This window comes from Pleurodeles waltl, chromosome 10, assembly GCF_031143425.1.
Source record: "Pleurodeles waltl isolate 20211129_DDA chromosome 10, aPleWal1.hap1.20221129, whole genome shotgun sequence".
Taxonomy (NCBI): Eukaryota; Metazoa; Chordata; class Amphibia; order Caudata; family Salamandridae; genus Pleurodeles; species Pleurodeles waltl.
In genome coordinates, this window is record NC_090449.1 from 122,920,150 (window position 1) to 122,934,238 (window position 14,089).

Genomic DNA, 14,089 nt, shown 5'->3' on the forward strand with positions numbered 1-14,089 from the left:
GCCCAATAAATGACAGGTTGCAATTAGGTTTGCCAAAAGCCGTTTTTTCTCATTATAGAAAACAACAACTGGAGAATAACACCAGGCATACTTTCCGCCGATCATTCCTGAAGGTCTCTTCCGGCAGTGGAAGGATTCTGAAAACATTTCTGGGACCTATCACGTGTGCAGTATGGTCACGCTACCTGGTCATCTCCGGAAATATCTCTATTACTCTGGAGTAGAGCACTGCCCCATGAAGAGATCCACATATGTTTTACCACTCTCGACCGACTGGGTGTTCCTCCGATACCCATAAATGTCCCACAGGAGCCGGTGTGTTAAACCTTGATTTAGGGCCGTGTCGGAAGGGGCTGCTTGAGTCGATGTTCCTAAACCAGGCTGCCTTTGGGCAGGCTTTTCGAACAGTTTCAGTTCTCCTGCACCCCTACAGAAGAGGGCAATTATTAGCCAATCAGTTCAAGCCGGTGCCTAAAAAAGAAGCCTGTAGCAGACTGCTAGGCCCCACCTACCTTTCCCAAGACAATAAGCCACTCCAGATGTGTGTGGCCTATTGGTAGTAGCAGCTGGCATTGTAAGTAACAAGAGAATAAGACCACTTACATTTTGGTGTGTGAGGGTAGGCAGCATGCTGGAGCTTCGGTGAGCCGGTCTCGGCTGGTGAATATTAACAAGCATTGGCAATGCCAATAGATCAAGCTTATGAATGCACTTTCAAGCCAGACCTAAAAATCCATGTACGTTAATGGCTGCCCTCCTACAGTGTGTGCTGCTGCCAGAGAAAATGCCATACATTGTTTATTTATATAAGAAACTGTAATATAGTCTTGTATTGACGTGCGTGCCCCTGAAAGTACAAGTTCAGGAAACTGGACAAACACTTGACAAACACAGGATGGCAAGCACTTTTTTGTGGAAGAGCACAACGTCTGCCCAATCAATACGTGTACTCCTGGCTCACAAAATGTGGGCGGAGACAAAGTCCCTCTCTTGGTGATTCTCACATAACTGTCTGGCGACAGATGTGCTGGCAAGTCAGACCATAAAAATTGGTTGAAATGGTATATTTTCCACCACAATTTCTGTAATAAATTGACCAAACACAGGGAGGTATGCCCTGATGTAGCGCCTGCTACTGCCCCCCTCATTAATAGAACATTCCTATGCAGATGGTTGAAAGTAGCTCCGCACCTATTTCAAAGGTGGGAACCATGAAAGGCCACAGGCCCTCCCGAGATGACCTTAAATCCCTACTTCAAGAAAGGACCCTACCCAAAACAATAATGCTCGACATAAAACATAATAACCATTGACTTAAGAACTCACATTATTGACTTCCTTCCTTACCATCAATGTGATTGGCAGGTCCAAAATTCAGACTCCCAAGGAGTGCAATGTGAGTGGTAAAGTGACATATTGGTGATTTAAAAAATATTTTGATAAGTAAATAAATATATCAGTAAGTCTGCAATGCTTCCTCTGGCACATGTACACTATTCTACTACCCACTTGTTAACAATGGAATACCTTAAGTGGTATTCATTACTTGCGTCCAAACCCAAACTCGAAACTACACTGGCCTTTTAATTCAGGGACCAAAAACATACAATTCTCAATAGTGACGAGGTGTGGAATTGTCACAGCCAACACTTGCAAACATTTTTTTATTACGGTTTACATCTGGCCTATTTCACTTTCAATGAACTGCAGTTTCTCTGTGATGACTACATAATCATTTACTGTTTTCTTGTTCCTCTCCTCTCTATAATCCGATCAGAAGTGTGTGGGTCCATTTTTGACTAAGCCCTCATGAGACCCACTGCCCTGCTACAGCACTCCATCCTCACTAGGGCAGTTGATAAAACGTCTGCACAGTGATCCTACAAGATGCTTCAGCTAATCCGCCTCTACACCACGGTCCGCCTACGTCCCATTACCACCCAGCTTACCTTTTCTGCTGCCAGGTGTGTGGGACGCTGCACACGATGGAGCTGAACATGAGGGCGGTGACGAAGGAGAAAAGTACCAGGTAAATGAACCCCTCCACTCCATCGTAGCAGAATCCAGTCAGAGCTTGGATGTAATCCTGGGGAAACACAATTCAGCTGTTGGAAACACCTACTGCAAAGGATATGGGGTGAAACACTCACTGATGGACAACAAGGGCTCCCACAAAGGTATCTGTAAAGAAAGTCCTTGATACACATCTGACTTAGAAATAGTTAACAAATTTACTTCAGCTGGACAGCAGTCTTTCCTTCAGCTGTCATGCACTTTAAAGATGCCAAAGGTTCTTCATGACCCACCCACTAGTCCAAGACATATCCCAGCCCTCCTGTGCTGCACATGACAACATACAGCTTTCGCACTTCCAACCGGTAGCACCGTTCTACCTGCGACAGCCGTAGGGATCAGTAACAGGGTGTTATAAAACATCCTCTCTAATGAGATTTTATCAGCACTGGAAGTTGTCATTTTTAATGCCTAGCCAAAACAAGGTTTAAAACCCTGAACTGGTCAGTCACAAAGCCACACCTTTGAATCTACGTATGTGACTTATTTTTATCATAAGCAACTTAATGGCATGTTGATCTTAACAGGTGAAGACATAATATAAAGCACACACCACTGAGAAGGCTTAATGGTGCGTCGAGCAACTGAAAAATAGAAATTACTGCAGAAATTCACAGATACCAAAATATGTAGATTGCACACGGATAAGGCACAGTCTGCATCCAATGTTGACAGATGGGCAGCAGTATCCTAATCTCACACCAGTTATCCATTCTTCAGCCAATTAGATGAATGGATTTCTGCAATCCTTTTTACGGGATCTAAAAACAGCTTGACCCAACATTCACCCGGTAGCAATTAGCAACACTCACCAAGTGTAAACTGCGACAATCCACCAACGCAGTCAGATGCTGCAGGTTGACCTCCGTGGTATTAAGAACTGCCTGAATCCGCGCTAAGTAGTCCTGGAAAGAACACTAAGAGGTTAGGAATCACTTCTTCAGGGAACGGGTTGCCGTAGAGGTGAGATCACTACAGGGAGGGAGGAAATGAGGGTATATAGACAAAGGGACAGCACTAGGAATACTGTGGTTAAGATGGAAGGGCTGGGAGTTCTTCCGCCCAATCAGCCTAAAATAGGTTTTGGGGAAACAATATACAATCTTCTTATGGGACAAATGTAACTTGCTGCTGCACAGAAATAAATACTTCTGGGCATTTATTGTGCAGACCCTGAAGTATTAGAAAGTGCCAGGAGTTCTCTTCATAACTCGCCACAATAGAGCTGGATGCCATAACTGCATGTAAAATCTATTGCTTTTCATCCAAAAATTCAAAATATAACTCTACTGTGACTGGTGTTGCCCCACTTTTTAAAGATGTCTTTGAGGAGAAGCTTGCTGACCTGCTAAACCCACCCACTGCAGAAGTTTGGATTCACTTACATTACCAGCAGCGGATTCAGATGGGGCGTATGTAAGGGGCAAGGTGTCTATTCCATGGAATGTCGGATGCAAAGTGCTGGAGAAATAATGCTGTTCATGTATCTCTAGGGTCCCAACGCATCCCTGATATAAACAAACCCGAGCCCAGTCTTACCTTGGAGTTGGGGTAATCTTTCACGGCTGATTTGCTCAGGTCCAGAACGTCGTCTTGCATTTCGACCACAGATTTGTGGCTGCTTGACAATTTCTATTCAACGGTTCAAGGAGAGGAATCAAGATCTAGACTGTACCCTGCCTATGCCAAGAGTTACAACACTACAACCCTGAAGTGCAACGATAGGCATGCCGAGTGAGAACCGAGATCAGACACCAGAGATCAACACACTCTAAGCCAGAGCTATCCCCTGCAGAATCTCACCAGGATAAAACTGCATCATACACAACGGTTCTCTTTCTGTAAAACAATATTTATTCTGTAAACACACAAGCAAAACCCATGTCAGCACACTGCCTGACGCAGAGTACCACAACAATATATCGGGTAAACTCCCTGGATTAACCCCTCCAACCCGCAAAACACCCCGCTCACTCCCCACATCCCACCCCCGAACAAGCATATACGACATCCATGGACTCCTGTACTAGAAATACAATTATTCCGTCACCAACGGGGCGTCAACATCCCCCCTGTAACTCCCCCCCAGTTGCCAGATCTTCTCCCGCTTACAGAGACATCCTCTACCCTCGCAGCCCTGACGTCCCGCGCCCTGCACCAGCCCACATCCACAGGCCGCTGCTCCACACTTGGAGGTTCGGCCGACCCCATTTACCCCTCTTCTTAACAGACATCTTACAGTGTTATTAATCGCGACATGAGAATTGGTAAACAAAGGAGACATTAACTGCCCCAATGGCACATTAAAGCTAGGAAAAGAAACACAAAATCTTTTTAAAGACTACTGACCTGTGAATGTTCTATATCACATATTAGAAAAGTGTACATTTTGGCATATAAATGTAACATGTGATGAAAAACTAGAATAACCACGTACAAGGACTGCCATCTCCCAAAATATTAGTTAAGTCTTTCAGTGGATAAACATTTTCCAAAATACTAAGAAGACTTAGAATTTCCTGCCTAAAAATGAGCATCTTTCCAGCAACCAATGTTTTTCTGTAAAGTATTCAAACACCCCTTTGTTCTCTCATACAGATTTAAGACTGCATACAGCAGTCTCTCTTTTAAGCAGCCTAGAACATCTACTGATTACAATCCCAAGGGTAAAGGTGGCTGGCAAAGCACCAGCATTCCTGTGAAATCTCCTTTACCTCTAAAAGCTCATTTCAGAAAGAGGAGGCTGGTGTCATCAGCCGACTGGTCCAGTATTACTGTATAATAAATCGTAGTTCCCTAGAAGATTTCTTCATGATGGAAAACTGAAACGAGTAATTTGTAGCCACAAGAACCATCTCTCTGTACTTTTTCTTGTGCTTCACATTCCTTAGGCCAGACTCGAATTGCACCCGAGTGCAGGGGATGTGTGAGGGACCCATCTCTTGTGCTTCGTATTGTGACGCAACACTTTGCTCACTAAGTCAGTGACTTCTTCTCAAGAGACCCCTGCACGGAGTGGGAAAGAGACGGTAGTTGAGCATCAGAAGGAGGGATCCCCTGTACAGGGTACAGAGGACACCAACAGGTGGAGCTAAGCTTGAGTCCCTCGTTTACCAGGTGTGCACCCTGTCACTGGAACAGACCGAGATGAGTTGGTCACCTAGTTCCCTGTAAGCAAGGTATGCCTCATCTCTTGATACAAGCAGTCGACAGGACCATGCCAAGAAGGAGAGGAGGTGGAATGACAGCGTCTTCATAAATGTTAGGAAGTGGAACTCAATCAGCCAGCAATGAATCAGAAAAGAGACTGGTTTGCAGAGGAAGCTCAGCTCCCAGACACTTTTTGCACCTTTCTAGTGTATCTGAATGGAACAAACAGCCATCTATACAGCCATCTATACAGCACTTGCACTTGCTCTACAGAGTTGATCTCGTAGGGAGGGTGAGCGTCCCGGTACTATATACCTTGATACATTAATCACAGGACAGGTGTTATGCATGGTACATAGATCCAGTGTGCCCATACTCACATCCTAACACATCGCACGGATGATGAAATCCAAATCTGACTTATGTTATGGCTACCCTTGATGTGCTTGCATGTCAGATGGTTACTGAAGAAGATGGCACTCATGGAAGCTCTTAGAGTGCAGAGTCTGCACCAAATGCCTATTTACCAAATGGGAAAAGCAGACAGTATGCAGGTCAAATGCTGCAAATGGCCAGTGGCCTAATTCACATGGCTTAGGTCCAGACCACTGAAGTGTTAGCACAAGGTAAAGGAGAACAAAAAGTGACAAATAGACAGGAAATTGAGAAATATAACAGGCAGGCCCAGCACACAATGTTGTAGAGCACAAGGAAAGCATAATCTCACCCACACGGATGAATTTGAAGAGGGAACTGGCAAGCATGCGCACTACTTCGGGGAAGAAGTGTGAGGCCATGTATGTTGAATAGTCATTTGAATGAGTGAGTTCATGCAAGTTCTACATTAACACACCTAAGGTTCTGTTTTTCTGCCTTGCTACAAGTCAGCTTGTTAGCAACAGGTTGAGCGTGGGAGAGCCAGGATACAGAAGAAATAATTACATCATTCATCTGTGCTGTAACAGCCCTGCTTTCAGGCTTCTCAATTATTTTGCGATTCTTCTGTCTTCTATAAACGTAATAGCCTTTCCTAGTTTGACTCATTAGCATTTCCTACAAGAAAGATATAGACACCATTTTCTAAATCAGGGGTGTTGAGTCCTGTGGGTCAAGTGCACGACTTGGCTTGGGCGGGTCAATCTAAAATGGTCTAAAGCCATTGCCACTGAGTACCTACAATTTAAATGAAGCATGCTGTTTGACATATACCTCCTGTACTTCCATTTATAGATGACTATCAAAAATGATTACCCTTTTAACCTTATTCAATGATAGGTGTTTTAAACAGCTGAACTATGCCTAGCTATCTCTACTTGTGAAGTTCCTGGATAGCATTTCCTTTGTTGAAACACATTTTGCAGGATATGTAGAGGAAGCTGTATCTATCTGCTGTATTGATGATTCCTATAAATTCGCCATCAGATGCAGTCGGAGGTTCTAAAAGCCATTAAAGAAGGCTTGTTCTTAGGGTGCGCTTCAAGTTTCCTTTATTAAACGTTTGCTCCTCTCTCAACTGCTTCACTGTTCCAATTTCTTTTTGGCGCTGGTAAAACATGCACAAGCTGGTCACCAGGCCTCACACCCACAGTAAGAGACAGTTAATTCTGTCCAACATCAGGATACAAAGGTAGATACAAGACCATTAGGTACTACTGAAGGCATTGGACTTGACCTTCCAGTCGTCTGGATCTAACCAAAAGGTTAACTCAGATTCGTTCACATACCTGTTGGAAAGGGTTTGTGTGTCCAGAGCCACAACCAAGGTAATACTGTAGGATGTCTGTTAAAAGAAATATAAAGAGACGTGTTAATTCATGATAACTTGCCTTAATGTTCAGACTCACTTTGATCCTTTCAAATAGCACACAGGTTTGATGGACCAAAATAACAATTCAGAACGTGACTCGAGAAAAAGCACAAATGCACCGATGATCTGGATTTAAAATGGAGTTACCCTAAAGACAGCAAAACAATATGTGAAATCAGTACAATTTCAGCAGCAGTTAGGAAGGACACTGGATCTGTTCCATGCATATTCTCCACAATGCTTCAGCAACTAATCCCAGTCACATACTTAGTGAAAAAACCTCCTTAGTGATAACACATAGCTACATCTGTTCACTCATTTAATGATGGGTGTCCAACATTACTTTGCCTAACAGTCCTGAACGTCTATTAACTATGCACAAATACTTGTTGGAAAAGCTCTGCTAGAGACATCACGGTTCTCGACACATCAGCATCTATTATGAAATGCATTACAATTCATCTTCAGTTGAAGTGACATTATAGTTACATTCCAAAGCTTAAAGAATGCAGACACGCACCCCTTGTGGTTCACTTACAAATATCGCTCCACTATGCACTGTTCAAAACATCACACAATACCATGAATGCACCACTTGGGACATCTCAGGTGATGCACCCAGAACAGGAATAATCACTAATGCTCATTATATTCAACACAAGACGTGTGCCTCTACATTGGACCCAACTCCACACAATTGTGCTTGCCAGGCACCTGGACAATCTCATTCCCATTAGCATAGGACATGTTATATCGTTTTCTTTCCACTTTAGACTGGCGACGCTGGCTACACCCCTGTGGCAGTGGACTGGGAGTTAGCCACATCTGTGGCGGTGCACAAGGGTGGTCTTCCATCAATCGAGCCTGGCAGAGTGGAACACATGGCCTTTCCATTCCCGTTGTTAGATAGCCCTCATGTGCATTGGCTGCCGCGCGACGCTTCCACTTGCACCAGCTCTGATAACTTGCCAAGGAGCTAAGTGAAATGTACGGATCCTGGAGCAGCCTGGAGAGAGGCACGCGTACATCAGCAACCAAAAAACAAATTACACCACACAGTGTAATTTACCCATAAACAATGGGTGCAGACTTTTAAATCCACCAATTGTTGGGGGTTCAGCACTTGTTTTTATGGAACACAAACGTCACTGTCAGCCACTTTTCGGACACTACTAAACATCTTGCAGATACATGGAAATCGAAGAGAGGAAGCTTAAACAAATGATGCTGGTGCTGGGGCCAGAGGTTTCACAGCCTGGGGTGTACGACGCAGAGGAGTCAGGTATCTAAATACACCTCGTCCTCGCCTCTAACAGCACTTGCACGCTCCAAGTAAACATGACCTCACCCCAGGACGGCCGTGAGTCATTCCCTGCACACTTTGAAGCTCCACGCTCATTATCTCACAAGCATGATATCACCATAGGCGTGTACACAGGAAAGACGCTCGAGTTACAAGCACAGGGCAAGGCCTTGAGTAGGCATCCTACCTTCATCGAGTACAACACTTCAAAACAGAGTGAAAGTGAAACTGAGGGAGAGAGCGAGGGAGAAAGCGAGCCGGAGAGAGCGTCCAGGCACTAGTGGTCGAGCATCTGGATGGGGGTCAGCGTTCTGACACTACCCACTACGGCCTGCAGACTTATTTTCCCCACTGACTTAAACTGGAGTGAAGGAAACTTTAGTCAGGTCAACACTTTGGCTTAAAAAAAATCGGGAGTCTCTCACGTGAACTGGACGTGTGTGCACATAAACTCAAGGAACTAGACTGGCTTTAAATTCACGTTAACATCATCTTCATGACCAGGAGCCTCAAATACAAGTCAAGTACCAGACCATCTCTAAGGGCATCCACACACCTGTAGGAGAAAATAACCACCTCAGGTGGCAAGCAGCGCTACAGGACAGTGCCAGACTGGAAGCAAAGAAATTAAACAAAAGAAGAAGGCAGGTCGTGTTCTACACACACAGGATGTGGAAGAGGCCCATGGACATCAACTATGCTCCTAAGCTCTCCTACAAAACAGGAAATGACAATATCGTCAGTATTCACCTCCATACTAATCAACCATGACCAGTACATCAAAGCCCACATCTCTGTCCAGCAATCCGCTGCTCTAAAGCTAGCTTTGTGCGCTACAAATATTCCTATAAATATACACAATACATCACAGTGCGCAAAGGCATGTATACAGCGGCACAGAGAGGTGGTCACAGGTATTTTAAATTTAAGGGCCAATGGTCTGCAAGGCTCTAAGCACAGGTTGACCTCAATGAGTTAATACTGTGTTGATCTGGCTTCGAGTAATACTGGACACCGGTAAATGGTCAAAGTCTATTCCTCCTAACTTCAAAAAGTAAGCAGAGTAAGAAAAGGACACTTGAAAATAAATACCGGAAATGAAGTGTGGTGTCTTAATGCTTGAAATAAAGGAATACTGTTAAAAAGAATAGGACAGCAAAACCTAGATTGGAATTTAAAATCAGAATGAATTGGCAGAATTCTCAAAATATGACTCACTGGATTCCATGCAAGATCAGGAATCGGGAAAGATTCCCAATACACAGTAGGGTAGAAAGTGGAGCAAGCAGCAACTGGTTTCAGTTTAAATAAGCTAAAGACTATGCACATGATCTGCAATAATGACTCAGAAAACAGAGTATTAATTTAACCTCTACTCAATGCGCTCACATTCTCAAGAAGAATATCTCTATTCCCATTCCAAAACCATGACAACCCCATTCTCCCCCGCACGCTGCTTCCTGAGGTCCTTATTCTGCTTTCACAGTATTTCCAAGAATTACAGGTGATGACGTTTGTGTCAATCTTTGGCCTGTGGCCATAGATAAGTGAACTGGTAGGAATAATTTTAAAATCAGGTTTACTGGATCAAGATGTTTGGTGATTGCAACAAACCAGAATATATATATATATAAGTAACAGAGAGCACATTTATGGAGCTGCACATACGGTATAAAAAACTAAGAATCTGCAGGAGGTTTCAGAATGGAACAAACTGCCAGTGCTGAGCACAGGAGTTTAGCTGATAGGCTAAGGGTTCTGTATTCCTTATAAAGGCCACATGGTCTTTCAGAAGGATGCACGCACAGGCTGGCGGCTGAATGCTCCAACTCTCGTCAGCACCTGCAGACAGAGGATGGAAGCCGACAGATGAGATCTATAATTCATTAGACTACTTTGGGGCTGCTTCCACCAGCTGCTCCATCTCCCAGTAAAATTTATTTCTGGGGCGACCGATGTCTACAGCTCAGTCGCGCCATTAAACAGCAATTACCAGAGGCGAGATGAAGAACCACTCGGCTGAATTTGCAGCAAAGGAGTTCCCTCCTGGACAGACTTCATCCCCCGTGCGGATTACAATCCATCCTGTAAGGGTCATCAAATGCTCAGGATCCAAGCATAACTGAAACGCACCCATGATCACCATCATGGTGGATGTAAGGATTACCATCTTACGTAATGACGCTGATGGATCACCCTTCCCACTGCAACAGGGCCACACTTGATGTTTGTAGGGGCCAATCATGGGCCCCCACTGGCTCCACCCCGAAGTGCCACCTAGTACTGCCTTACCCTAGCACTTGTGAATTCTAAAGAACAATTACTTTATTAAAGCATTATTCTTCTTAGTCATCAGAATGACAACCCCATGTGCACTTCCCAAGAGTACCAGTGCCCAGACTTGTCACGTGCATTTAATGATGTAACGAAGGCCCTGCAGCTGCTGTGGACAAGGTAGTCACCCATCAGCACCCTATTGCCCCCCCCTCCCTCACTTAGCCAAAGGCCTCTGTGGATCTGAAAAATGCACAAATTTCAACAGTGTCTTAATCTATTTCACATGGATCGTCCATCACTTTTAAGTTATATCAAAGGGTGCGGAGTACAGGGTAATACTAAGTAGTTGCCTAGGGAACCGTGGGCGGGGGCACCAGTCTGGCCACTAAAAGCATTAACAGTTCACAACTGCTTCCTAAGCCTAGTGATGGTTTACCCAGGGTGATAACAATCTCAGTACCGGCCCCAAGTCAAGCTGGATTTCGTTCTAGAAATAGTATCTTTACGTATGTTGTCGGTGCTAGACATCTTGCACCGCTTTGTCATCGTTACAACCGCGGAAGCTCCAGCCAAACACTGCATTCTAATATGCACTTTGATACAACACATGTATCCACTTCTTTAACTGAAGATGAATTTTAACTTAATAGTAAACCAATTTCCATATATTTATGGCTATTGAGTAATATCCGGAGAGGGCATGTCAAGATTACCAAGTAGTACCATTTATGCTGCGATCGTATCTGGTTTACGTATGGAGTATTCGTTGCAAAGTAACTTGGTTGTCGAGCAAGCAACTGTTCAAAGAAGAAATACGGACTAATTCTTGAGAAGCTATTAGAGGGAGGTGATAAAATGAAATTAGAATGGAAGTAAAAGTGGACAACAGTCCCGAGTTGTTAAATTTTACACTGTGACGCTGTATCTTCGTTAACGAGGCAAAAAAGTACACTGCTTTTCCACCGAGCTGGTACACAATGGTGTCAGGAAAATACCTGTTTCCTTTGGGGAAATGGAAGCATGAACATTGAATGTCCCCGGCTTTCCTTTGCACTGCAGACTAATAACGGAAATTGCCCAGGGCCTGTTTATTTTATTCGAGCCCTTTAACAGAGTGCCAGCATGCCATCCTCCAGTCACTTCACAGCACTAGGTCAGTCTCTGCGGGTGCCGAGTTAGGACCCGGGTCATTCCTGTGGGGTACAAGGAGGGGGCCACCCCGCTTTATCAAGGCGATGGCCTGGTCCCTTGAGAAACCAGGCCTTGTCTCAGAGAGCAGGAGGGCCAGCTGAGGGAGGCCTCCCTGAGCCACACAATCCATACATTCTTTATGAAGGTGACCAGGCTAGATATCATGCATCGCCCTGGTCTAGGGGGCAACTGGAACTGGGGTTGAAAGCATAACTGCTCAGCAAGGCAAAGCCAGCGCGAGGGGCAGAAATACAAATATCAAACAAAACAACATTTCGGCAAGGGGGGGTAGTGGTTGGGAAGGACGCTCAGGGTATATTCCATCCATCCATCCATCCATCCATCCACATTGAAGCTAATTGTAGGCTTTTATTCCGACAGTGTATTCGGGGAGCTGAAGTCTCCATTTGCTTCAGCTGGATCAGCCGGGATATGTATGTGAACCCGAGAACATTGACTTCCAAAAGGAAAGACGAAGGCTGGCATCGTAGAGTCTTGTCACACCCAGCAACTTGACACTGCCTGGTGTCCAGTTTTGAATGTGAATGTCTGCCAAAGGGCCAAATGAAACACGCACTCTTTTTACTCCAGAAAGAAGACCTACACCTGAAGGTTTCCAGTCTGATCCCAAGGCAGAAGGCAAACAAATCCAATTGACAAGAATGCTCGGGCTGCGCAGAGGCTGCTCGCGAGCTGTGCGGCTGGGCAATCCGCTTGGTCTTTGTAGGCCACCTTCTAAAATCTATGTGCCACACTGGAGACATGGAGCTAGCACTTTATTATGGTGACTCAGCAATATGCTTCTACATGCACTAAAAGAATGCTGAGCACTAACCACAGCAATGAAAACAGGAAGACCGTCTGCCAGCTCTCCTTTCAGTTCCACCTTCAGAGCATCACTTCTCCACCACAGAAGCTGTGGACCTCTCTGATGCCTTCGGTGTTTCAGGCATGTGAACAGAGTGTGTCCCAGATCTGATGCTATGGCGCCATGCCTTCTGTATTTATCAAGGAACAAATCCACAAGACGCCAGGCTGACAGCAATCGTCGCAAGCACAAATTGTTGAACCTCTCGCAACACGGGGAAACACTATGTGGAGAGTCTGAATGGATCCAGGAGGGTGCGGACACGAGGTTAACATAGTTATCATAATGGGACAACCCAGTGTACAGATTGGGACCCAAAACATTTTTCATAGTTACGAAATATTTAGGGTGCACAACGTTTGAGATTGTGTTCCTAGTCAAGGGAATAAAAAGAAGCAGAAGCCATTAGAATAAGGAGACAGTTGTATGTGGCTCGTAGACCGATGTCATTGGCCCCTCTGAATGTAATGTTTACAATTTGCTTATGTGTAACAATCGATGCTTTCAGTGTGCTTATGTATGACACGTAGAACAAAGCAGTTATATCCTTCCCCTGGAAAAATTACAGACACTTCTCCCTTCTGTACAATCGAATGGCCTAGAAGTGCCCTTAAAACGGTGATAATGAAAGGTCACTAACTTGATTTTGTTTTGGGTGGTTGGTGATGGTGTTAGGGTCAAAGACTCAGGCTTTAGACACCAGAGGTGGCTGACGCATCACACAGGTCTGGTTCCAGGCACCAACATGTACAGGATCATGCCTCACGTATCTCAGCCACCCCTCAAGTATCACAATTACTACTGGTGCAGTCATCGGACGGCTGTGCACTCCCTTAATTTACAAAGAACTTTCAAGCCTCTCAGAGTCAGAAAAGGTGCAATTGCTTAAAGTTATGGCACAGAAGGCTGATTCTCAGGAGATGCTGCTTTTAAGTCATGAATGAGGAAACACAACAGATAAACCAAGCTGCTCAGAATCACACTTGTCAGCAAAAACTGGAAACTCCTCACTTAAAGTCTAGTACACATGAGCCTCATTTTCATGAGGTACTTTCTAAGACAATCACGGTTTGTGAGATCAAAGGTTACTCCAGTACGCCCGCTTTGTCACATGCTCCACTTACCAACTAATAGATTTCAGCGTCCGCCTGAGTTTTGCACTCTTTTTCACGCTGTGACCATCTCAATGTAACAGCCACGTCTGCACTCCATGTCCAACAGAAGTCCTACTACAAGAGCTGCGAGATCTTAGGTTACGTATGTGCAGGACTACCAAGCTCAGAAGTGCTACTCAGATCTCTGGTTTTGAGGTGCTGCAGGGTCCAGGATCTGAGATGCGGCACGTACCTATGATCTGAAGTAATTCACCACCCCAGGCTTTTAGAAGCTGCAGGTCATGAACTGCAAAGTATTTCATTGT

At 44.7% G+C, this 14,089-nt stretch overlaps 1 protein-coding gene across 2 annotated transcripts in view; it reads right to left on the minus strand.

The window, feature by feature from the left end:
- The window catches only part of TTYH3 (tweety family member 3), a 283,690-nt gene that overhangs the window by 66,110 nt on the left and 203,491 nt on the right, over positions 1-14,089 (minus strand). For both annotated transcript variants that reach the window (XM_069209948.1, XM_069209947.1), the window contains exons 8-11: positions 6,948-7,003; positions 3,613-3,705; positions 2,886-2,978; positions 1,950-2,086 (exon numbers count right to left, since the gene is read on the minus strand). In XM_069209948.1, coding sequence (XP_069066049.1) covers positions 1,950-2,086; positions 2,886-2,978; positions 3,613-3,705; positions 6,948-7,003 — 379 coding nt within the window. The remainder of the gene's footprint in view (positions 1-1,949; positions 2,087-2,885; positions 2,979-3,612; positions 3,706-6,947; positions 7,004-14,089) is intronic.